Genomic DNA, 26,228 nt, shown 5'->3' on the forward strand with positions numbered 1-26,228 from the left:
TCATGAAAGTCGGTGCCATTCCGACCCATGACGCAGCATATGCGTCATGGAAAGATCGCGTCCCTGCAGATCGGGTGAAAGGGTTAACTCCCATTTCACCCGATCTGCAGGGACAGGGGGAGTGGTAGTTTAGCCCAGGGGGGGTGGCTTCACCCCCCCGTGGCTACGATCGCTCTGATTGGCTGTTGAAAGTGAAACTGCCAATCAGAGCGATTTGTAATATTTCACCTAAAAAAATGGTGAAATATTACAATCCAGCCATGGCCGATGCTGCAATATCATCGGCCATGGCTGGACACACTAATGTGCACCCACTCCACTCCTCCGATCGCCCCCCCAGCCCCCCGATCTGCGGTCTGCTCCCCTCGGTCCTGTGCTCCGCTCCCCCGTCCTCCTGCCCGCTCCCCCCGTGCTCCAATCAAACCCCCCCGCACTCCGATCCCCCCCCGCACAGCGATCCCCCCCCCGCACAGCGATCCCCCCCCCGCACAGCGATCCCCCCCCCCCGCACAGCGATTTCCCCCCCCCCGTGCTCCGATCCACCCGCCCGCACAGCGATCCCCCACTCCGTGCTCCAATCCACCCCCCTGTGTTCCGGTCCACCCCCCCGTGCTCCGACGCCCCCCCCCGTGCCCTGATCTCCCCCCCCTTATACTTACCTGGCCTCCCGGGGACCGTCCGTCTTCTTTCCTGGGCGCCGCCATCTTCCAAAATAGCAGTGCGCCCGCCGAATCTGCCGGCTGGCAGATTCGTTCCAGAGTGAATTTTGATCACTGAGATAGGTTATATCTCAGTGATCAAAATAAAAAAAAAAGTAAATGACCCCCCCCCCCCTTTGTCACCCCCATAGGTAGGGACAATAAAAAAAATATTTATTTTTTTTTCCACTAAGGTTGGGGTAAGAACTAGGGTTAGGGTTAGGGGTAGGGTTAGGGTTTTTTAGTTTAGTTATTAAGGTTGAAGGAAGACTATATGTCCATCTAGTTCAACCCATAGCCTAACCTAACATGCCCTAACATGTTGATCCAGAGGAAGGCAAAAAAACCCCATGTGCAAAGAGTAAGCTCCACATTGGGGAAAAAAAATTCCTTCCCGACTCCACATACGGCAATCAGACTAGTTCCCTGGATCAACGCCCTATCAAGGAATCTAGTGTATATACCCTGTAACATTATACTTTTCCAGAAAGGTATCCAGTCCCCTCTTAAATTTAAGTAATGAATCACTCATTACAACATCACACGGCAGAGAGTTCCATAGTCTCACTGCTCTTACAGTAAAGAATCCGTGTCTGTTATTATGCTTAAACCTTTTTTCCTCCAACCGCAGAGGATGCCCCCTTGTCCCTGTTTCAGGTCTATGATTAAAAAGATCATCAGAAAGGTCTTTGTACTGTCCCCTCATATATTTATACATTAAAATGAGATCACCCCTTAGTCTTCGTTTTTCCAAACTAAATAGCCCCAAGTGTAATAACCTATCTTGGTATTGCAGACCCCCCAGTCCTCTAATAACCTTGGTCGCTCTTCTCTGCACCCGCTCCAGTTCAGCTATGTCTTTCTTATACACCGGAGACCAGAACTGTGCACAGTATTCTAAGTGTGGTCGAACTAGTGACTTGTATAGAGGTAAAATTATATTCTCCTCATGAGCATCTATGCCTCTTTTAATGCATCCCATTATTTTATTTGCCTTTGTAGCAGCTGCCTGACACTGGCCACTGAATTTAAGTTTGTCATCCACCCATACACCCAGGTCTTTTTCATTGACGGTTTTGCCCAGAGTTTTAGAATTAAGCACATAATTATACATCTTATTACTTCTACCCAAGTGCATGACCTTACATTTATCCCCATTAAAGCTCATTTGCCATTTATCAGCCCAAGCTTCTAGTTTACATAAATCATCCTGTAATATAAAATTGTCCTCCTCTGTATCTGGGTTAGGGGTAGGGTTAGGGTTAGGGGTAGGGTTAGGGGTAGGGGTAGGGTTAGGGTTAGGGGTAGGGTTAGGGTTAGGGGTAGGGTTAGGGGTAGGGTTAGGGTTTCGGTATGTGCACACGTATTCTGTTCCTCTGCGGATTTTTCCGCTGCGGATTTGATAAATCCGCAGTGCTAAACCGCTGTGGATTTATGGCGGATTTACCATGTTTTTTCTGCGCATTTCAATGCGGTTTTACAACAGCGATTTTCTATTTGAGCAGTTGTAAAACCGCTGCGGAATCCGCAGAAAGAAGTGACATGCTGCGGAATGTAAACCGCTGCGTTTCCGTGCAGTTTTTCCGCAGCATGTGTACAGCGATTTTTGTTTCCCGTAGGTTTGCATTGAACTGTAAACTCATGGGAAACTGCTGCGGATCCGCAGCGTTTTCCGCAGCGTGTGCACATACCTTTAGAATTAGGCTATGTGCACACGGTGCGGATTTGGCTGCGGATCCGCAGCAGTGTTCCATTAGGTTTACAGTTCCATGTAAACATATGGAAAGCCAAATCCGCTGTGCCCATGGTGCGGAAAATACCGCGCGGGAACGCTGCGTTGTATTTTCCGCAGCATGTCAATTCTTTCCGCAGCGTTTTACACCTGTTCCTCAATAGGAATCCGCAGGTGAAATCCGGACAAAAAACACTGGCAATCCGCGGTAAATCCGCAGGTAAAACGCAGTGCCTTTTACCCGCGGATTTTTCAAAAATGGTGCTGAAAAATCTCATACGAATCCGCAACGTTGGCACATAGCCTTAGGGCTAGGGTTGGGTTGGAATTAGGGTTGTGGTTAGGGTTAGGGGTGTGTTGGGGTTACGGGTGTGTTGGGGTTAGGGTTGTGATTAGGGTTACGGCTACAGTTGGGATAAGGGTTAGGGGTGTGTTGGAGGTAGAATTGAGGGGTTTCCACTGTTTAGGCACATCAGGGGGTCTCCAAACGCAACATGGCGCCACCATTAATTCCAGCCAATCTTGTATTCAAAAAGTCAAATGGTGCTCCCTCACTTCCGAGCCCCGACGTGCACCCAAACAGTGGTTTACCCCCACATATGGGGTACCAGCATACTCAGGACAAACTGCGCAACAATTACTGGGGTCCAATTTCTCCTGTTACCCTTGTGAAAATAAAGAAATGCTTGCTAAAACATCATTTTTGAGGAAAGAAAAATGATTTTTTATTTTCACGGCTCTGCGTTGTAAACGTCTGTGAAGCACTTGGGGGTTCAAAGTGCTCACCACATATCTAGATAAGTTCCTTGGGGGGTCTAGTTTCTAAAATGGGGTCACTTGTGGGGGGTTTCTACTGTTTAGGCACACCAGGGGCTCTGCAAACGCAATGTGACGCCCGCAGACCATTCCATCAAAGTCTGCATTTCAAAAGTCACTACTTCCCTTCTGAGCCCCGACGTGTGCCCAAACAGTGGTTTACCCCCACACATGGGGTATCAGCATACTCAGGAGAAACTGGACAACAACTTTTGGGGTCCAATTTCTCCTGTAACCCTTTGGAAAATAAAAAATTCTGGGCTAAATAATTATTTTTGAGGAAAGAAAACGTATTTATTATTTTCACGGCTCTGCATTATAAACTTCTATGAAGCACTTGGGGGTTCAAAGTGCTCACCACACATCTAGATAAGTTCCTTTCGGGGTCTAGTTTCCAAAATGGGGTCACTTGTGGGGGGTTTCTACTGTTTAGGCACATCAGGGGCTCTGCAAACGCAACGTGACGCCCGCAGAGCATTCCATCAAAGTCTGCATTTCAAAACGTCACTACTTCACTTCCGAGCCTCGGCATGTGCCCAAACAGTGGTTTACCCCCACATATGGGGTATCAGCGTACTCAGGAGAAACTGGACAACAACTTTTGGGATCCAATTTCTCCTGTTACCCTTGGGAAAATAAAAAATTCTGGGCTAAATAATTATTTTTGAGGAAAGAAAACGTATTTATTATTTTCACGGCTCTGCATTATAAATTTCTATGAAGCACTTGGGGGTTCAAAGTGCTCACCACACATCTAGATAAGTTCCTTTCGGGGTCTAGTTTCCAAAATGGGGTCACTTGTGGGGGGTTTCTACTGTTAAGCCACATCAGGGGCTCTGCAAACGCAACGTGACGCCCACAGAGCATTCCATCAAAGTCTGCATTTCAAAATGTCACTACTTCACTTCCGAGCCCCGGCATGTGCACAAACAGTGGTTTACCCCCACATATGGGGTATCAGCGTACTCAGGAGAAACTGGACAACAACTTTTGGGGTCAAATTTCTCCTGTTACCCTTTGTAAAATAAAAAATTGCAGGCTAAAAGATCATTTTTGAGAAAATAATTTTTTTTTTTTATTTTCATGGCTCTGCGTTATAAACTTCTGTGAAGCACTTGGGGGTTCAAAGTCCTCACCACACATCTAGATTAGTTCCTTTGGGGGTCTAGTTTCCAAAATGGGGTCATTTCTGGGGGATCTCCAATGTTTAGGCACACAGGGGCTCTCCAAACGTGACATGGTGTCCGCTAATGATTGGAGCTAATTTTCCATTTAAAAAGCCAAATGGCGTGCCATCCCTTCCGAGCCCTGCCGTGCGCCCAAACAGTGGTTTACCCCCACATATGGGGTATCAGCGTACTCAGGACAAACTGGACAACAATATTTGGGGTCCAATTTCTCCTATTATCCTTGGCAAAATAGGAAATTCCAGGCTAAAAAATCATTTTTGAGGAAAGAAAAATTATTTTTTATTTTCATGGCTCTGCGTTATAAAATTCTGTGAAGCACCTGGGGGTTTAAAGTGCTCAATATGCATCTAGATAAGTTCCTTGGGGGGTCTAGTTTCCAAAATGGGGTCACTTGTGGGGGAGCTCCAATGCATAGGCACACAGGGGCTCTCCAAACGCGACATGGTGTCCGCTAACAATTGGAGCTAATTTTCCATTCAAAAAGTCAAATGGCGCGCCTTCCCTTCCGAGCCCTGCCGTGTGCCCAAACAGTGGTTTACCCCCACATATGAGGTATCGGCGTACTCGGGAGAAATTGTCCAACAAATTTTATGATCCATTTTATCCTACTGCCCATGTGAAAATGAAAAAATTGAGGCGAAAAGAATTTTTTTGTGAAAAAAAAGTACTTTTTCATTTTTACAGATCAATTTGTGAAGCACCTGAGGGTTTAAAGTGCTCACTAGGCATCTAAATAAGTTCCTTGGGGGGTCTAGTTTCCAAAATGGGGTCACTTGTGGGGGAGCGCCAATGTTTAGGCACACAGGAGCTCTCCAAACGCGACATGGTGTCCGCTAACGATGGAAATAATTTTTCATTCAAAAAGTCAAATGGCGCTCCTTCCCTTCCGAGCCTTACCATGTGCCCAAACAGTGGTTTACCCCCACATATGAGGTATCAGCGTACTCAGGAGAAATTGCCCAACACATTTTAGGATCCATTTTATCCTGTTGCCCATGTGAAAATGAAAAAATTGAGGCTAAAAGAATTTTTTTGTGAAAAAAAAGTACTTTTTCATTTTTACGGATCAATTTGTGAAGCACCTGGGGGTTCAAAGTGCTCACTATGCATCTAGATAAGTTCCTTAGGGCGTCTAGTTTCCAAAATGGGGTCAATTGTGGGGGAGCTCCAATTTTTAGGCACACGGGGGCTCTCCAAACGTGACATGGTGTCCGCTAAAGAGTGGAGCCAATTTTTGATTCAAAAAGTCAAATGGTGCTCCTTCCCTTCCAAGCCCTGCCGTGCGCCCAAACAGTGGTTTACCCCCACATATGAGGTATCAGCATACTCAGGACAAATTGCACAACAACTTTCGTGGTTCAGATTCTCCTTTTACCATTGGGAAAATAAACAAATTGTTGCTAAAAGATAATTTTTGTGACTAAAAAGTTAATTGTTCATTTTTTCCTTCCATGTTGCTTCTGCTGCTGTGAAGCACCTGAAGGGTTAATAAACTTCTTGAATGTGGTTTTGAGTACCTTGAGGGGTGCAGTTTTTAGAATGGTGTCACTTTTGGGTATTTTCAGCCATATAGACCCCTCAAACTGACTTCAAATGTGAGGTGGTCCCTAAAAAAAATGGTTTTGTAAATTTTGTTGTAAAAATGACAAATCGCTGGTCAAATTTTAACCCTTATAACTTCCTAACAAAAAAAATTTTGTTTCCAAAATTGTGCTGATGTAAAGTAAACATGTGGGAAATGTTATTTATTAACTATTTTGTGTCACATATCTCTCTGGTTTAACAGAATAAAAATTCAAAATGTGAAAATTGCGAAATTTTCAAAATTTTCGCCAAATTTCCGTTTTTATCACAAATAAACGCAGGAAGGCAAAAAAAACCCATGTGCAAAGAGTAAGCTCCACATTGGGGAAAAAAATTCCTTCCCGACTCCACATACGGCAATCAGACTAGTTCCCTGGATCAACGCCCTATCGAGGAATCTAGTGTATATACCCTGTAACATTATACTTTTCCAGAAAGGCATCCAGTCCCCTCTTAAATTTAAGTAATGAATCCCTCATTACAACATCATACGGCAGAGAGTTCCATAGTCTCACTGCTCTAATGTGTGGCCATTATACAGTATTGAGCATCATGTGTGGCCATTATACAGTATTGAGCATCACGTGGGGTCATTATACAGTATTGAGCATCATGTGGGGTCATTATACAGTATTGAACATCATGTGTGGCCATTATACAGTATGGAGCACTGTGTGGCCATATTTTTTTTTTAATAATTATTCTTTATGAACAGTGTGATCAGCAGTGCTAAATGGGTGTGGTTGAGACATGGATATGGGTGTGACTAGTGAATGGGTGTGGTCAGAGGTGTGTCCTAAAATTTGCTGCGGCGCGCAACGCGCGCCGCAAACTTTGTCCCTCTTTCCCAACTTCAAAAGTTGGGAGGTATGGTAATATGTGGTCTGGAAATGGTGCGGTGGTATTTGTCCCTTGTATGTGCTATTATTCGATCACTGTGGTTGTAATTTGTGGTCTGGTCATGGTGCGGTGGTATTTGTTCCTTGTATGTGATATTATTGGTCAAGATATACCTAAATTGTATTGCAGATTTTAACAAATATTTCCTAGGTTACAGTAGAGTAGGGCCCGGCCCTTTTTCTGGAATAATCTGGTTCGGGTATATCATGACCCCCGTCACATGACCCCCATCACATGACCCCCGTCACATGACCGGGGGGGCCCACAGTGTGTGAACAGCCCAGGGCCCTGGCTACCCTTAATCCACCCCTGAATGACACACACACACAGCCCCACTGTATAATGACACACACGCACAGCCCTACTGTATGACACACACACGCACAGCCTCACTGTATAATGACACACACACACGCAAAGCCCCACTGTATAATGACACACATGCACAGCCCCACTGTATAATGACACAAATGCACAGCCCCACTGTATAATGACACACACACACACAGCCCCACTGTATAATGACACACACGCACAGCCCTACTGTATAATGACACACACACACAGCCCCACTGTATAATGACACACACGCACAGCCCTACTGTATGACACACACACGCACAGCCCCACTGTATAATGACACACATGCACAGCCCCACTGTATAATGACACAAATGCACAGCCCCACTGTATAATGACACACACACACAGCCCCACTGTATAATGACACACATGCACAGCCCTACTGTATAATGACACACACACACAGCCCCACTGTATAATGACACACACGCACAGCCCTACTGTATGACACACACACGCACAGCCCTACTGTATAATGACACACACACACAGCCCCACTGTATAATGACACACACGCACAGCCCTACTGTATAATGACACACACACACAGCCCCACTGTATAATGACACACACGCACAGCCCTACTGTATGACACACACACGCACAGCCCCACTGTATAATGACACACACACACGCAAAGCCCCACTGTATAATGACACACATGCACAGCCCCACTGTATAATGACACAAATGCACAGCCCCACTGTATAATGACACACACACACAGCCCCACTGTATAATGACACACACGCACAGCCCTACTGTATGACACACACACGCACAGCCCCACTGTATAATGACACACACACACGCAAAGCCCCACTGTATAATGACACACATGCACAGCCCCACTGTATAATGACACAAACGCACAGCCCCACTGTATAATGACACACACACACGCACAGCCCCACTGTATAATGACAGGCACATGCACAGCCCCACTGTATAATGACACACACATGCACAGCCCCACTGTATAATGACAGGCACATGCACAGCCCCACTGTATAATGACACACACCCACAGCCCCACTGTATAATGACACACACCCACAGCCCCACTGTATAATGACACACACACCCACAGCCCCACTGTATAATGACACACACACCCACAGCCCCACTGTATAATGACACACACGCACAGCCCCACTGTATAATGATATAGCCACACAGCCCCACTGTATAGTGACACACACGTACAGCTCCACTGTATGACACACACACATGCACGGCCCCACTGTATGACACGCACGCAGCTCACACACACACACGCACAGACCCACTGTATAATGACATACCCACACATCCCCACTGTATAATGACAGGCACACGCACAACCCCACTGTATAATGACAGGCACACGCACAACCCCACTGTATAATGACAGGCACACGCACAAGCCCACTGTATAATGACACACATCCAGCTCACACACACACGCACACAGCTCTCACACACACACGCACGCAGCTCTCTCACACACACACGCACGCAGCTCACACACGCACACAGCTCACACACACATGCATGCAGCTCACATGCACGCAGCACACACACGCACGCAGCTCACACACACACGCACGCAGCTCACACACACGCACGCAGCTCACACACGCGCACGCAGCTCAAACACACACACGCACAGCCCTACTGTATAATGACATACCCACACAGCCCCACTGTATAATGACACACATGCAGCTCACACACACACGCACGCAGCTCACACACACACGCACGCAGCTCACACACACGCACGCAGCTCACACACGCACGCAGCTCACACACACCTGCACGCAGCTCACACACGCACGCAGCTCACACACACACACACGCACGCAGCTTACACACACACACGCACAGCCCCACTGTATAATGACATACCCACACAGCCCCACTGTATAATGACAGGCACACGCACAAGCCCACTGTATAATGACACACACATGCAGCTCACACACGCACGCATGCAGCTCTCACACACACACACACAGCTCTCACACACACACGCACGCAGCTCAGACACACATGCACGCAGCTCACACACACACGCACAGCCCCACTGTATAATGACAGGCACACGCACAACCCCACTGAATAATGACACACACATGCAGCTCACACACTCATGCACGCAGCTCACACACACACGCAGCTCACACACACATGCACCTCACACACAAGCACGCAGCTCACACACACACACACGCACGCAGCTCACACACACACAAGCACGCAGCTCACACACACACGCACGCAGCTCACACACACATGCACCTCACACACAAGCACGCAGCTCACACACACACACGCACGCACGCAGATCACACACACATGCACGCAGCTCACACACGCACGCAGCTCACACACGCACGCAGCTCACACACGCACGCAGCTCTCACACACACGCACGCAGCTCACACACACGCACGCAGCTCACACACACACGCACGCAGCTCACACACACACGCACGCAGCTCACACACACGCACGCAGCTCACGCACACACGCACGCAGCTCACACACACACGCACACACACACGCACAGCCCTACTGTATAATGACATACCCACACAGCCCCACTGTATAATGACAGGCACACGCACAAGCCCACTGTATAATGACACACACATGCAGCTCACACACGCACGCACGTAGCTCTCACACACACACGCACGTAGCTCTCACACACACACGCACGCAGCTCACACACACACGCAGCTCACACACACACGCACAGCCCCACTGTATGACAGGCACACGCACAACCCCACTGTATAATGACACACACATGCAGCTCACACACACACGCACGCAGCTCACACACACACACGCACGCAGCTCACACACATGCACGCAGCTCACACACATGCACGTTGCTCACACACACACGCACGCAGCTCTCACACACACACACACACACGCAGCTCTCACACACACACACACGCAGCTCTCACACACACACACGCACGCAGCTCTCACACACACGCACGCAGCTCTCACACACACGCACGCAGCTCTCACACACGCACGCAGCTCTCACACACACACACACGCAGCTCACACACACACGCACGCAGCTCACACACACACCAATTACCTCATACACACACCAGTTACCTCAAACACACAAGCACGCAGATCACACACACACACCAGTTACCTCATACACACATCACACACTCTCCTCTGTGGTGCAGAGGCGGCTGATGTCCATGTGCAGCTCTTCAGTTTCTCCTGCTCACAGCTCTGCACTGTCACGGGCCCCGGCACCTCCCCCGTCTCTCCTTCTCTGCCGGGATAGCAGATAAGTGCAGGAGAAGCCGGAGCTCCGTGCACACACAGGCCGGTATGCCGGTATGCTGACCTTTCATCTTGGCTGCTGGCTCTCTCCCTCAGAGTGGCAGTGGTGCATAGGAGCTTGCTCATCACATACCCCTGCAGCCTGCATGTCAAGGCTGCTGGCCGCGGGATGACACCACCGTGCACTACAGGTGCGCTATGTATTACAGTCACTGCCAGTCCTCCAGCGGCCCTGTGCAGCTGCTTAGACACCGGCCCGGGGGGCATATGCATTTCTGCCACCCGCCCCAGCCCGCCCCTGGGTATGCCGGTATGCTGACCTTTCATCTTGGCTGCTGGCTCTCTCCCTCAGAGTGGCAGTGGTGCATAGGAGCTTGCTCATCACATACCCCTGCAGCCTGCATGTCAGGGCTGCTGGCCGCGGGATGACACCACCGCGCACTACAGGTGCGCTATGTATTACAGTCACTGCCAGTCCTCCAGCGGCCCTGTGCAGCTGCTTAGACACCGGCCCGGGGGGCATATGCATTTCTGCCACCCGCCCCAGCCCGCCCCTGGTGTTAAGGCACACTTAAACATAACAGTATGGTAACTAATGAGATTTGGATCCAGCAATCAAAAGGTCCAAATTATTCCATCAGTACACTAGCTTTTAAAACACTTTAACAAACCATTAATAATACCACTCTTCACTTGTCAGTTATCATTAAAATTTCAAGAATGAATGTGCGTACATAGAAATGCTTCTTCACAGAAGCAAAGTTATGCTGGAACATTCTTCCCCTCCCTTTTCTCAATATCTGACAAACAAGTGCTATAGCTTTTAAGACAGACTGAGGTGGTCTAGATTTGGTGACATTGGGGAATTGTCCTGTGCATTTATAGTTGCCAGCTGGGTTACTTACTGGACACCGAACTACAGGCAGACTGCACAGGGTTAGAGGCTAGGGAAATTGCTGTGGTATACATAATATACATTCACAGGATGCTGCAGAACACTTGCAGGTCAACATTTAGAATGTAGTAATCACAAGTTCAAAATGTTCATTCACAATGTGTACATACACTAGTACTATGGAAAGAACTTTGGCCCCAATTCTCCAACACTGGTGTTTTGTACACCAGTCTTGATGAAATGATGCACCTCCTAATAAATTTGATTATGTTTCAAAAATTGGACTCCTGTCAGACACCTGAGTACATTTCTGCTATAAGTTATGCCATATCTCTAGCTTAATTTATAATTAAATTGCCAGCAGGACTCAGCCTTGGACCCTCTCGGGGAAGCTCTCCCTACTTTTCGTAAAGTTTGCAGACATCGGCCGAATGATCGGCTGAACTATTGTGCTTCCGACTTCTATCTATTGTGCATTAGGTGAGGGTATGTTACAATTTCTCTGGCTGGATGAGAGCCCTAGCTGACTACAATAAAGGTAAAAGTTTTTAGATGGTGGTGCTTCGATCCATCCATTGGATCTGCTAAAGATTCATGGCTTCTGTTGCAGCCAGTATTTCAGTATTTTTAGCTAATATTGTTAACCTAAAAATAAAACGAGTTTTAGCTTTGGTTTATATTAGACACTAAAATCTGATACTTTGTCCAGAAACATATGCGATACAAATGTGCATACAAAACGAGACATTCATAAAACTAAACCAGAGAGAACATTAAGCTACCATTGCAAATACAGTAAATCCAATTGTAAGTATTAGTTTTATAATACATCCAGCAACATAATACGTATATAATATTTGTATTCCCACTTACTTTTCAGGATTTTCTACTTCCTCTGTAACAAAATTGAGGTAAAACCTAAAAATATAAAATACATAAAACATTGGTAAATGTTATTATGAGGATAAGCGTCAAAGATTAAGTAATAAGATTTGACAGACGAATTATAAATTGTCATCACTTTGGTCACATGAAAGATACAGTATGTGATGGGCAGAAGTAAATTACAACATGATTCAGCAGTAGATTGTATGTTCTGAATAGGGCTCTCATAGGAACTTCAATATCTACTACATTTAATGTAGACGTCAATAAGATGTTAAAAAAGGTCCATTGATTTTGAAAAAAAACAAAAAGTGACCGTGATTGAAAAGATTATTCCACATTTTAGGGTAGATGTGACCGAAAAAAATGCCAATTCTCTTTATGACATTTAACTTATTAGTTATATAATGTATATATATAATTAATAGATGTGGCCATAGCAAATAAGTCATTATTATTGTTATATTTTATTTTTTTAAAAGAGTGTGATTTAAGCTTTAAATATTTCTCTTGTTTTTTATTCTTGAAATCTTTAAATAACGTTTTAGTCCCTTTAAGACACTTGAACCTGAGATAATTTGATCGCTTGTATTATGCACTACTATACGTCAATACTGCAGTATATAGCAGAAATGACAACCTCCTATGATGGCAGTGATGGTAGTCTTCAGTAGACCTTTGGCAGGTATGGCAATACATTGACACACTACGATTCAGTTTTGTGGTTTGATGATTATGTCACACAATTGTGTCAATTAAATGCTGTCTGAGATTGACATCGGCATTTAAGTGGTTACACATTACCGGTTGACATAAGCTCTTATCACTGCTCTTAGAGGAAGCTGCCACTTGTATAACAAAGCCAGCATCTGCTCTGTATTGGATGGCCTTGATTCCTGAGCGAGCTCCATACATCCTCAACATACAGGTTAAATATCACTAGTCACATGTAAAATGGGGTCAATAAATTCCCATCTATATGCTAAGTTTATCCTGTCATTCTGATCCCTTGAGATATATAGCATTTTAAGCTATGCAAGGGTACCAACATTTACTGTGCCGCGTCATTATAGTACAGAACGGTGGGCCACCAATGTGGTTTGAATTTGGGAATTAATGTTGTATGTACAGTGGGTATCCTTTTCACCATTAAATATGTTTGTAATTTGTGCTTAAAAACTAGGGAAAGCATTCGTAGATTCAAGAAGAAAATAGTTGTCAAGTTAAAGGGACTCTGTCACCTGAATTTGGAGGGAACAATTTTCAGCCATAGGGGCGGGGTTTTCGGGTGTTTGATTCACCCTTTCCTTACCCGCTGGCTGCATGCTGGTTGCAATATTGGATTGAAGTTCATTCTGTGTCCTCCATAGTACATGCCTGCACAAAGCAATCTTAAGGAAACTGTAAGGAAAGGATGAATCAAACACCCGAAAACCCCGCCTCTATGGCTGAAAATTGTTCCCTCCAAATTCAGGTGACAGAGTCCCTTTAAAAATGGACAATTGGCAGTCAAGAGTCAAGACTTGGCCTGATGCTACTGCAATTTGGCATTTATTAACTTCCTTGGAAACGGTTTATTCTTCTCAGGCTAATACTTTTAATTCATTTCATGTCCTTTGTGATATTGGACTCAGTATTTGCTCTTATTCTATGTATGCTCTATATTTTTCATTTAATTTTCCTTTAGGCCTGTACAATAGTGTATCAGTACAATATCCATTCCATTATCAGCAGCTAAAACCACTGGTCTTTACTTTCACAAAGCTCCTACTAATTTCGAATCATTGATGACTCAGTCTAAAACAAATGCCAGCATTATCTAAGTTCAGAAATGCCTGCAGAAATTACAAGGTCAGAAGATTTCTTAAGCCCGTTCTGGAAATACTTCTGAATAAGAGAAATTGCACATTGTTATAGAATTTGTGCTAGTATGATGTCTCCCCTAAATCTAACGGAAATGGGATTTCTTATTTTATTCTCTGTAAAATGCAGCAGGTTGTAGAAGCTTTGATGGAAATTAATTTTATGCAAATTGGTATTTTAATAGGAGTCAGATTCAATTTCAGTCCATTTCTCTGGCACCATTTTGCTGCCCACGAACCTATTTTAGCGCAGTCTGACTAGTAATTAATCTATTGTTTCAGTCTTGTTTATAGTACTTTTCTATAGGTTGGTTATGAGAAAAAAATAGCCTTCATGAGGTTGTATCTACCTAAAAAGTTGAGTAAGTTTGTAAATACACTGCATTGCTTATTCCTGAGTTATAACCTGAGTTTAACAACAAAAAAAAGAAAAAAAGGGCCTATGCATAGATATGTGCATACCTGTTGTATCACAAAATGTAAACTTTATTGTAGTAAAGACACATAAACCAATTTAAAATCAATTAAAAACATGATGTAAACACCCTTCCCCATGGGAAAATATCAGACCAATATGAAGTCCTGTGCAATGCTATTAGCTCACAGGAAAACATGTACCACCAAGATAATAGGCATACAATTCAAGAAACAAAACCACAAGGCCATAAATGTACATAAATGGTATAATATTGTCAGAATCTATATATATAGTATTAACTCTTCATGCCAATATCAGGGCAAAAAGGCAAAAATGGGTGTCCCCAAAATTGTCTTAAATGACTAAACCAAAGAAAGTATATAGCGCAAGGTCATAGATAATTAATACGGGCCCCTATTGAAGTTTAGAAATTGCAGCCTGAAGATGCACCATAACAATAGAAATGGGGATAAACATGCAGGAATAAGATAAAGGAAATCAAATAGATGCCATGTCTAATTCCTGAATAGAGCTCCAATAGCCCCAAGCCTACCCCATATATTTGCCTGGTCAGACATCGCTAGACTGGTGGCAGGAGAGACCTCAAAGTGTGCACTGATGGAGATCAAAGGTGCAAAAAAACCTCCAGGGTGTCAGGGAGCCAGAGTGCCAGGGAAAGGGTGTGGGAAAAATCCCACGCATATCGCTGCCACTGTGCAGCTTCGTCAGGGAAGATATTAGTCAGCGGTAAGTGTCAGCTTAAATACAAACAAGATAATGAGCCTCGTTGGTTACCGGTATCAGAAGTTCCCACCAATAAACTGGAAGTGCCCACGGTGGAAGGCGCACACACGCGGTAACACGGAGAGAATGTAAAAAGAAACCTCGGCTGGCGCATTCGCCGACGGTAAATTCTGCTGGGAGGTGGAACCGGGTCAGAGCAAGCTCAGTGTGCGACCGCCCAACAATTAGCAAGGCATGTGAGCGTAAAAAAAGGCAAAGATGCTCTTGGAAGCGGAAATGGGAGTGAATAATGTCATGAGAAGGGTAGTAAATTGAATGTATAAGAAGCCTAGGAGAGCAGTGTGAAAACATGATTGGGGGTATAAATGTTGTCCTTCAAAAAATAATAAAGAGTAAATGGTAAAGACAAAATCATGATGACTATATAATAAATATAATTATGATATATAACCGCAAATCCATACAAATTAGGACCCTTTTATGATCTAAAACAGTGCGGGGTCAGGGATAAGCACATAAAAATGGCATCTCAGACAAAATTAAGAGGGCACTATAACAGAGACATAAATATATCTCTGATATCATAAATGCTCAATACCCCAAAACAAAATCATGATAAATAAATATAATAATTATATATGAGCGTAAATCCATATAAATTAGGACCCTGAGTTCAATCTCTATACAGCAAATGCTTTTGTTCAGGTAACTTTCCTCTTTACACCAGGTACCCTACAGTATTTTGCTGTTGGAAAACCTACATATCTATAAGCACAAAATATCATTACGATATTATTAAGACACACGCCATTACTGGCTAGGGGCCGTTTTGCTGGTTAAACACAAAGTAAATTATAACTAAATTTTGAATCAGCACTCAAATTTTATGTAAAATTTGAATCTACATTTAATTCTTCCTGAACAGATTTACTTATTTGCTCAGCTTTAGCATGGCCACCCATTTACTTTGTGATATAGAACTGATATTTTTTCGCGAGGTCAGTGGTCCAAATCCTTTCTCACCTTGAGAGTCACATTCACTTCTGAGATATGGTCGCAAACCTTATCCAGTGTGCCCATTCTTCCCCACCATAGTGTAATGTAGAGCCTTTATTACTGATATGACAGCCAAATCTTCCCAACAGGAGGCACTTTGTGCCCTCTCCCTTACAGGTAGTATACTTCTATCCAGGGGTTCCAACTTTACCTCCATTTGGAACTCTTCCATAAATCACCTCACCACACTTCTGCATCCAGCTTCAACATCCCTGTAACTAATAGCATCAGCCTATCTCAAGCTTACCATATTTATATCTGCCCCTCACTTCCACCACCGTGGCAGTGTATGCACATCCAAACGGGCTCTACTGTTTAGGGCAACTCCAACAAGTCACCATCTGGAGACCTTCTCCTTATAGCTGCTTGCTACACCTTATGCTAATGCATCAAGTTGGCAGACAGTCGCGAGCCACACATCACAGGCCCATGAGACAACGCTCCAGAGCCACTGGTTATAGACTGCAGCTCTAGGTCATGCTCTATGCCAACATCCAACATCAGCACTAAGCTGACCTTTTCAGTTTCTGTATACCACATGTCCTGAAACGTTTTATATTACAGTTTATAAACTATTCCAGACATCAGTCTGCAATACATTGGAATGGCTCTTTGACAAATTCAAACACCCTCCAGTCGTCTCTCTTTTTCTCTAGTTAGATGATAATTACATGCTGTAATATAGTAAAAAGCAGCTATTTTGTGACATATTTTAATACGATTTTATACTTCTACCTACTCTCATTATTTTTCTAACATGTGTTAACCTTGTGTTGCCTGTGGATGTGGCATCAAATCTATCACATTTGAAAACAAATTTGTTACATTTTGCTATGTTATTAAGAAACGGTGTGTTAAGCATCTGACAGATTACATTATACGACTACAGACAGCTTGATAGCTGGTTCCAACCATCAGTTCACTTGATTATGTAGAGTATGTAGCAAGAATAAAGAGAAGAATGTAAGACGATTTACATTATAAATAGCACCGGAAAATTTGGCAAATAATTTGGAAGTTCCATGTCATATCTGTATCTTGTTTTTAAACTTTTTTTAATCATGTGACTTTGTCATATTTTGTATGAAAAATATTTTTCATTCACCCTTATTTTTCATTATAACATTATATTTTCAGATATCATCAAGTCAGAGTGCATAAGTTGATTGTATTCAGCCCACTGCAATGGGTGTGACTGAAATATCTGAAGTCACAGATAAGTTTACTTTCCACCTGATAATGTCGAGGTCAGATGAGCATAAAAAAATCATCTGAGTTTTATCCAGAATACTTGCATGTTTTTCATCCATATTGTCATCTTTGTACCATCTGTGTGTCCATTTTTAAAGACATCCGTATCATATCTGTGTTGATGTATTACATCCGTTTTTATACATTAACATTTTAAAATGTTAGAGAATAGTACATGCTGCTCAGTTCATGTGAAAAAAATGTAAACATCCCTATTGTGATATTTTGGTCAGTCTGCTGTCTGGTTTTTATTCGGAGAGCACGCGTCCATAAAATAAGCTCTTCTGGATGACTGAATGAGGCTTTAATGAGAGTGTCAGCACAAAAAATTACTCTTCAAACCACACAACCAAGTATCCCCATTTGTCCCCAATATGAACTGTACCAATTTTGTGTTAGATAAAATTGTCACAAGTGTCACAATTTTTTGGGTGATTGACTACACTAGGAATAGCTTCCTTGGCTGTTGTCCTTCGGCAGGAGAAAGTGTTGGTTAATGGAGGCGATTGTTCTGGTGGCGTGCGCTGATCTGTCTTTGTGCACCAGTATCATTTTGCTACTGAGTCTGTAAATGCCTCTGAGATGCATATATATACAGCATATATACATTAATGTGTTTTGTATGTGTATACAGGTCCTTCTCAAAAAATTAGCATATAGTGTTAAATTTCATTATTTACCATAATGTAATGATTACAATTAAACTTTCATATATTATAGATTCATTATCCACCAACTGAAATTTGTCACGTCTTTTATTGTTTTAATACTGATGATTTTGGCATACAACTCCTGATAACCCAAAAAACCTGTCTCAATAAATTAGCATATCAAGAAAAGGTTCTCTAAACGACCTATTACCCTAATCTTCTGAATCAACTAATTAACTCTAAACACATGCAAAAGATACCTGAGGCTTTTATAAACTCCCTGCCTGGTTCATTACTCAAAACCCCCATCAAGGGTAAGACTAGCGACCTGACAGATGTCAAGAAGGCCATCATTGACACCCTCAAGCAAGAGGGTAAGACCCAGAAAGAAATTTCTCAACAAATAGGCTGTTCCCAGAGTGCTGTATCAAGGCACCTCAATGGTTAAGTCTGTTGGAAGGAAACAATGTGGCAGAAAACGCTGTACAACGAGAAGAGGAGACCGGACCCTGAGGAAGATTGTGGAGAAGGACCGATTCCAGACCTTGGGGAACCTGAGGAAGCAGTGGACTGAGTCTGGTGTGGAAACATCCAGAGCCACCGTGCACAGGCGTGTGCAGGAAATGGGCTACAGGTGCCGAAATGGGCTACAGAGAAGCAGCACTGGACTGTTGCTAAGTGGTCCCAAGTACTTTTTTCTGATGAAAGCAAATTTTGCATGTCATTCGGAAATCAAGGTGCCAGAGTCTGGAGGAAGACTGGGGAGAAGGAAATGCCAAAATGCCTGAAGTCCAGTGTCAAGTACCCACAGTCAGTGATGGTGTGGGGTGCCATGTCAGCTGCTGGTGTTGGTCCACTGTGTTTCATCAAGGGCAGGGTCAATGCAGCTAGCTAGCAGGAGATTTTGGAGCACTTCATGCTTCCATCGGCTGAAATGCTTTATGGAGATGAAGATTTCATTTTTCAGCACGACCTGGCACCTGCTCACAGTGCCAAAACCACTGGTAAATGGTTTACTGACCATGGTATTACTGTGCTCAATTGGCCTGCCAACTCTCCTGACCTGAACCCCATAGAGAATCTGTGGGATATTGTGAAGAGAAAGTTGAGAGACGCAAGACCCAACACTCTGGATGAGCTTAAGGCCGCTATTGAAGCATCCTGGGCCTCCATAACATCTCAGCAGTGTCACAGGCTGATTGCCTCCATGCCACGCCGCATTGAAGCAGTCATTTCTGCCAAAGGATTTCCGACCAAGTATTGAGTGCATAACTGAACATTATTATTTGATGTTTTTTTTTGTTTGTTATTAAAAAACACTTTTATTTGATTGGATGGGTGAAATATGCTAATTTATTGAGACAGGTTTTTTGGGTTATCAGGAGTTGTATGCCAAAATCATTAGTATTAAAACAATAAAAGACGTGACAAATTTCAGTTGGTGGATAATGAATCTATAATATATGAAAGTTTAATTGTAATCATTACATTATGGTAAATAATGAAATTTAACACTATATGCTAATTTTTTGAGAAGGACCTGTATATGAATGTAGAGAGAGCTGCTGAATTGAGAGAGAAGGCTTGATTAGAGAATGACAGATGCCGATGATTGAGTCAGATAGATAAGGTTCATGAGAGCAAGAGCTGTAAAAGCTGATGACTTTGAGAGACACAGAAGTCCACGGAAGAAAATGGCTGAGTATTATGACCAGAGAAATGCAATATCCCATAATTAAAATTAATCAGTGTTCTGATAGATAGGCTGCCCTTAGCCTGGTCAAAGGCCAAAGAAGAGCTCAGATGGACATAGTGTAGGAGCAGAGAAGAGATGAGCAAAAAGATTTGCACTATCCTGGCCTGACATCCACATTGATACTTCATGGCAATTGGACCAAGCCAGTGCGAATTTCCTCAGTCAGTATTCAATTAATAGGCCCCCATGATGTCATGGCGTAATGCATAGTATGATGCAGTGTGGGCCTCGTAGTTCCAAGAGGCTTTCAAGATACTGGCTTTCCATTGCTGGCCTAGGAAGTTTGCACGCAAATGGTTTATCTCCCAGTACTGAAGTGAATACTGGTCTAAGGTAGTGCAAATCTTTATGCTCATCTCTAGTACTGAGCACTGGACACATCTGCTGGTGACCACTAGTGAAGAACTGTAACGAAAACCCAAGTCTGTATTGCACACATTTCCTGTGAGTAGGAAGTACCAATGTGTTTTTAAGAGATTTTATTGGGTTAATTTGCATACCACTGCTACTATCTACTCTGAATTACAGTCTGTAGCTTAGTCCAGAGCTAAATGATCAATTTTACTGATCGTTATCGGAAATTCAAAAATATGTTCGTAAATCAGGCAGCACTGTGGCACTGTGTTTAGCAATGTTGCTTTGCAGCGCTTGGGTTCTTGGCTCAAATCTCACCAAGGATAACATCTGCAAGGAGTTTGCTTGTGTTTGCATGGACTTCCTTCCACTCTCCAAAAATATACTGATGGGGAACGTAATGATAAGGTCTGTAAAGTACTAAGCAACATGGTGGTGCTGTAAGCTAACAAATTAAGTAAATAGGCCACATTCACAAGGTTATACTTGAACTGAGTCATAAACAAATGGCCACTTAGTAATTTCTATTACCAACTTTAAAATTTTCACCAACCTGCTACTGTATAGCTCCTTGTGTACAGACTATTTACCAGAATACAAAATAACCAGAATAAACTGACATTGAAACAGCAAAATATGCTGCGAGATGAGGCATCAGTACAAGTAATGTATTTGTATTTACAAAGTTACTCAACTATTCATGTAGATTAATTCTAAATATTAAATGTATAACAGTGTTCAGAGGTGAACTTATATTTCAATATTCCTGGTTAAATAAATAAATAAATAAACCTAGGGCATTTATGTTCATTAATTAGATGAGCGATTATTGTTACGTGTTGCCATTTCAACCTACTTACCAGCCAGCATATGCATACATTCCAGAATAAAACGCCAAGGGTAATCCCATAACACTGACATCTTTCCCAACAAAGGCATCCTTGAAGTTCTGTGTCTCCCCTGAAATTGACATGAAATAATTCAGTTTGTCACTCAATACAGTTTACATAGAATTATTCGCGGCATGGGTCACTCGTAAACATGTATCCGTCAAACACCATGTAGATAAGCGCCCATCTCTTGACATTCCCCATAGCCATTTTTACTTAAACAGCAGAAAACCAAGCAGAGATAAATGTACCTTTGAGGGATGTCAATAAAAATATGCCAAACACAAGTATAATTAGAAATCATAATTGATCTATTTGTCTGGCACATGAATGCTGTCAGAAATTTCTTGATGGACTTGACAGATTTTCTTCCAGCTTCTCTTCTAGTACATGAAAAGTTGTAAGCAGCATCAATAATGCTCATATCTTGACAAGTCATAAATAAATTGATAAAGCAAAATTCAATGGATCTGTCCTTAAGACTACAGTGTTTATAATGGATGCTGAGAAATATTCCCATGTGTGGGCAGGGGAATAACGCTTGGGCAGATGAACTAAGGAAGAGCTCCGTTAATACAAAAGTCTTGACGCAAACATGTACTTTATAGTGATTTATTTAAATATATTGACAAAACGTAATACCATAGAACAAGAAAAATTGGCAATGTCCAGCTGATTGCTGAGGTGGCTTACTTAAGGAAAAGGATAGTCATGTTAAGATAAACAGGGACATTTCCCTTAAGGATCATCTATCATGTAACAGAGCCATGTAAGAGTTTCCATGGTGGGGGTTCATGAACTTTATCCCTCAGATTTTTTTAATGGAATCTGTCAACAAAATGTTAATTATTGTTTATGCAGATTTTTATGTTAACTGAAGAATTTTTAGTGATTTAAATTTTTTCTCATGTTAGTATTTATATTATACCTAGCCAATGTCCCCAGACTAAATCCACACCTAGAATAAGCAGATGAAAATTTGTGACATATTTGTTCTATTACGCTTCTGACTGACCTGTAAAGGCTACTTGCCCATCAGCGGTCAATAACTGGCTGCAGCACTCTCTTGATATGAATAATGTCATAAGATTGTCATGAGACAGAGTGCCCAGAGTGAAAAAGTGGTGCCGTTCCAGGTGGTAAGTATGTTTTCTTCTTATTTCATCCTACCCATTGAAAATGGGTTGTTTCGAAGTGAACAAGCCCTTTAAATAACAAATTGCACTGCAACCTTCCAATTTACAGAGGAGCCAGAAAATTTACAACTTTGTGAAAAAAAATTATCACTGTTGCTTAGTAAATGTGGATAAAACTATGTCTACCTTCACTGGTATATTTATATGTACAGTACAGACCAAAAGTTTGGACACACCTTCTCATTTAAAGATTTTTCTGTATTATATGAAAATTGTAAATTCACAGTGAAGGTATAAAAACTATGAATTAACACATGTGGAATTATATACCTAACAAAAAAGTGTGAAACAACTGAAATTATGTCTTATATTCTAGGTTCTTCAAAGTAGCCACATTTTGCTTTGATGACTGCTTTGCACACTCTTGGCATTCTCTTGATGAGCTTCAAGAGGTAGTCATCGAGAATGGTTTTCAATTCACAGGTGTGCCCTGTCAGGTTTAATAAGTGGGATTTCTTGCCTTGTAAATGGGGTTGGGACCATCAGTTGTGTTGTGCAGAAGTCTGGTGGATACACAGCTGATAGTCCTACTGAATAGACTGTTAGAAATTGTATTATGGAAAGAAAGAAGCAGCTAAGTATAGAAAAACGAGTGACCATTATTAATTTAAGAAATGAAGGTCAGTCAGTCCATAGTGCCAGATGTCAGCTGTGATAGTTAGCTGACACCCGGCCGCGATCGGCCGCGCTCCCCCCGTGAGAGCGGCTGATCGCTCTGGATGTACTATTCCGTCTTTGGGAATTAGGGCCCACCCCACATGGACGGAATAGTACATCCAATGGCAGAAAGGGGTTAAAAAATGAAGGTCATTCAGTCCGAAAAATTGGGCAAACTTTGAAAGTGTCCCCAAGTCCAGTGGCAAAAACCATCAGGCGCTACAAAGAAACTGGCTCACATGAGGACCGCCCCAGGAAAGGAAGACCAAGAGTCACCTCTGCTTCTGAGGATATGTTTATCCAAGTCACCAGCCTCAGAAATCGCAGGTTAACAGCAGCTCAGATTAGAGACCAGGTCAATGCCACACAGAGTTCTAGCAGCAGACACATCTCTACAACAACTGTTAGGCTGGGATCACACACAGCGAGATACGGCCGAGTCTTCCAGGTTAAAAACAAGCTCTGACACCGGCACTCCGGAGCTGAGAGTGCAGCCGCAAAGCAATACATGGAGCCTCATGCTCCGCTCCGGAGTACCGGTGCCAGAGCTTGTTTTTAACCTGCGAGACTCGGCCGTATCTCGCTGTGTGCGATCCCGGCCTTAGGAGGAGATTTTGTGCAGCAGGCCTTCATGGTAAAATAGCTGCTAGGAAACCACTGCTAAGGACAGGCAACAAGCAGAAGAGACTTGTTTGGGCTAAAGAACACAAGGAATGGACACCTCAAAATATTTGAGAGACGCTTTGTTAGGTGTCGAGTTCCCGCCTCTGCACAGGGGGAATCTTGAACCATCTCTGCTGCAGTCTCCCATTCTTCTCCAGCTGCAGTGGAGTCTGCTCAGCGTAGACGTCGGTCCCAGCGTCTTGCTTAGTCTCACTCTGTGCATAGGGTTACTGCTGCTTTTCCAGCTTCTGCCATTGAAACCAGTGCTGGGCAGCGGCGAGCAGACGCTTCTGGGTCTAAGTCCTACTTTGCACACATTGAGCATGCCCAGGGCAAGATCTCTCAGTGGAGATCTAGGGTCACATGCTGAGGTACTGCAGCGACTTCCATTGGTCCTTCTCACGGAAGGTCCTGTAGGTATTAGGACTAAGTTCTGCTTTGCACACTGAGCATGCCCAGGGCAAGATCTCTCAGTGGAGATCTAGGGTCACATGCTCAGGTACTGCAGCAATTCCATTGGTCCTTCTTTGAAAGGTCCTATACGTGCTGCAGCTATTTAAGGCTAGTGTACATTTGAAAACGTGTGTGTGTTGTGAGTGAAAGTCGCTCTTTAAATAACCCTCCCTATTGGATGACTGTTCGCGGAAGGTGTATGATTGCTATCTAGCGCCCGACTTATCCAACAGCACGTAACACGCAAATACAACGTCTAGTTGCTGTGTCCGCCAGTGCGGCGCCATGCGCTTTCACAGCGTTTTCCTGACCCAAACCTGGGTGGTTAGTGGCGTCCGCCAGTGCGGCACCGCATGCACTCTTGTGCATTCATTTGTTATTATTTTGGTTACGCTGACACCCCAGTTGCAGTGTCGACCGCAAGTAGTCTTCACAGACTCAGATCCCAAGTCTTAGGACTGAGCTCGGAGACTTCTTGCTTGTGCTCTTGTGTGCGGTACCGTGGCCCTGTGACTTAACAGGGTTCGCTTCCTTCACACAGGGTGAAGTTAACCCGTGTGTATTCACATTGTACCGCGATATAGTCCATCATTACTTGGCAGCAGGTTCCATCTCTGCACGGTGGACCCCGGGCTGCGAAATCACCTTATTCTACCTATCTTATTATTTGGTGCATTCCGCTAGCCCTAACACGCTTTGCACAGGATTTGGCCAAATAGTGTGAGCCCATCAACCATTGTTAGCTTACTGACTGAGCACTCCTCCCTTCACTATGTGTTTTTTAATTACATCTAATCACACTTGGTTCCGGTCAACCCATATGTAGGGTTTGCTAAAAGATGTGTTCACATTCACCCAAGCATACAGACATTAGCCTTCGGTAAGTGTTCACATTTGGATAGGGAGGTCAGGGACCCATCAGTTTAATGAGGTCACCTTGACGATGGTTGATGGGCTCACACTATGTTACGACTGGCAGAACGCACCAAGTACAAGATGTTATGATACTAGGTGTGTTCGCAGTCCGAGGTCCACTGTGCAGGTGAAAACCCTGCTGCTAGTAGAGAGGACGATAAGGCGGTACAAAAAGATACACACATGGGTTAACTTCACCCAGTGTGGAGGAAGCGAACCCTGTTGAGTCACAGGGCCACGGTACCGCACAAAGAGTGCAAGCAAAGAGTCTCAGAACTCAATCCCAAGACTTAGGATTTGAGTTCATAAAGACCTCATGCGCTCGACACCACTACTGGGGTGTCAGAGTGACAGAAATAATATAGTTTAAGTGGCACAAGAGTGCGTGCGGTGCCGCACAAACGGACACTGCTAACCACCCAGGCTTGGGTCAGGTAAGCGCACGGCGCCGTACAGGCGGTCACAGCAACTAGACCCAGTTATGTGTGTAACGTGCTGTTGGATAAGTCGGGCGCTAGATTGCAAACATACACCTTCCGCGAACAGTCTTCCAATAGGGAGGGTTATTTAAAGAGCGACTTTCACTCACAACATACACACGTATAATCAAGACAATACTAGCGCATGGCCGTGCGGTCATGCGCAGCTTATATAGTTGCAGCACAGGAAGCTGCTACCGAAGTTTTGCCCTTTCAGGACCTTCCTGGAGGACCAATGGGATGTGCTGCAATACCTGAGCATTTGACCCTCGATCTCCAACGGGAGATCCTGCCCTGGGCATGCTCAGACAGAGAAAAGCAGGACTTAGATCCAGAAACGTCCACTCGCCGCTGCCCAGCACTGGCTTCAATGGCAGAAGCAGGAAAAGCAGCAGTTACTCTTCGCACAGAGTCAGACTGAGCGAGACGCTGGGATCGATGTCCCTGCTGAGCAGTCTCCACTGCGGCTGGAGAAGAATGGGAGACTGCAGCGGAGACGGATCGAAATTCCC

At 43.8% G+C, this 26,228-nt stretch overlaps 1 protein-coding gene across 1 annotated transcript in view; it reads right to left on the reverse strand.

Moving 5' to 3' along the window:
* The window catches only part of SLC7A11 (solute carrier family 7 member 11), a 478,205-nt gene that overhangs the window by 312,729 nt on the left and 139,248 nt on the right, over positions 1 to 26,228 (reverse strand). Inside the window, exons 5-6 of the mRNA XM_069743955.1 lie at positions 21,324 to 21,423; positions 12,361 to 12,405 (exon numbers count right to left, since the gene is read on the reverse strand). Of these exons, the coding sequence (XP_069600056.1) occupies positions 12,361 to 12,405; positions 21,324 to 21,423 (145 nt within the window). The remainder of the gene's footprint in view (positions 1 to 12,360; positions 12,406 to 21,323; positions 21,424 to 26,228) is intronic.

This window comes from Ranitomeya imitator, chromosome 1 (assembly GCF_032444005.1).
Source record: "Ranitomeya imitator isolate aRanImi1 chromosome 1, aRanImi1.pri, whole genome shotgun sequence".
Taxonomy (NCBI): Eukaryota; Metazoa; Chordata; class Amphibia; order Anura; family Dendrobatidae; genus Ranitomeya; species Ranitomeya imitator.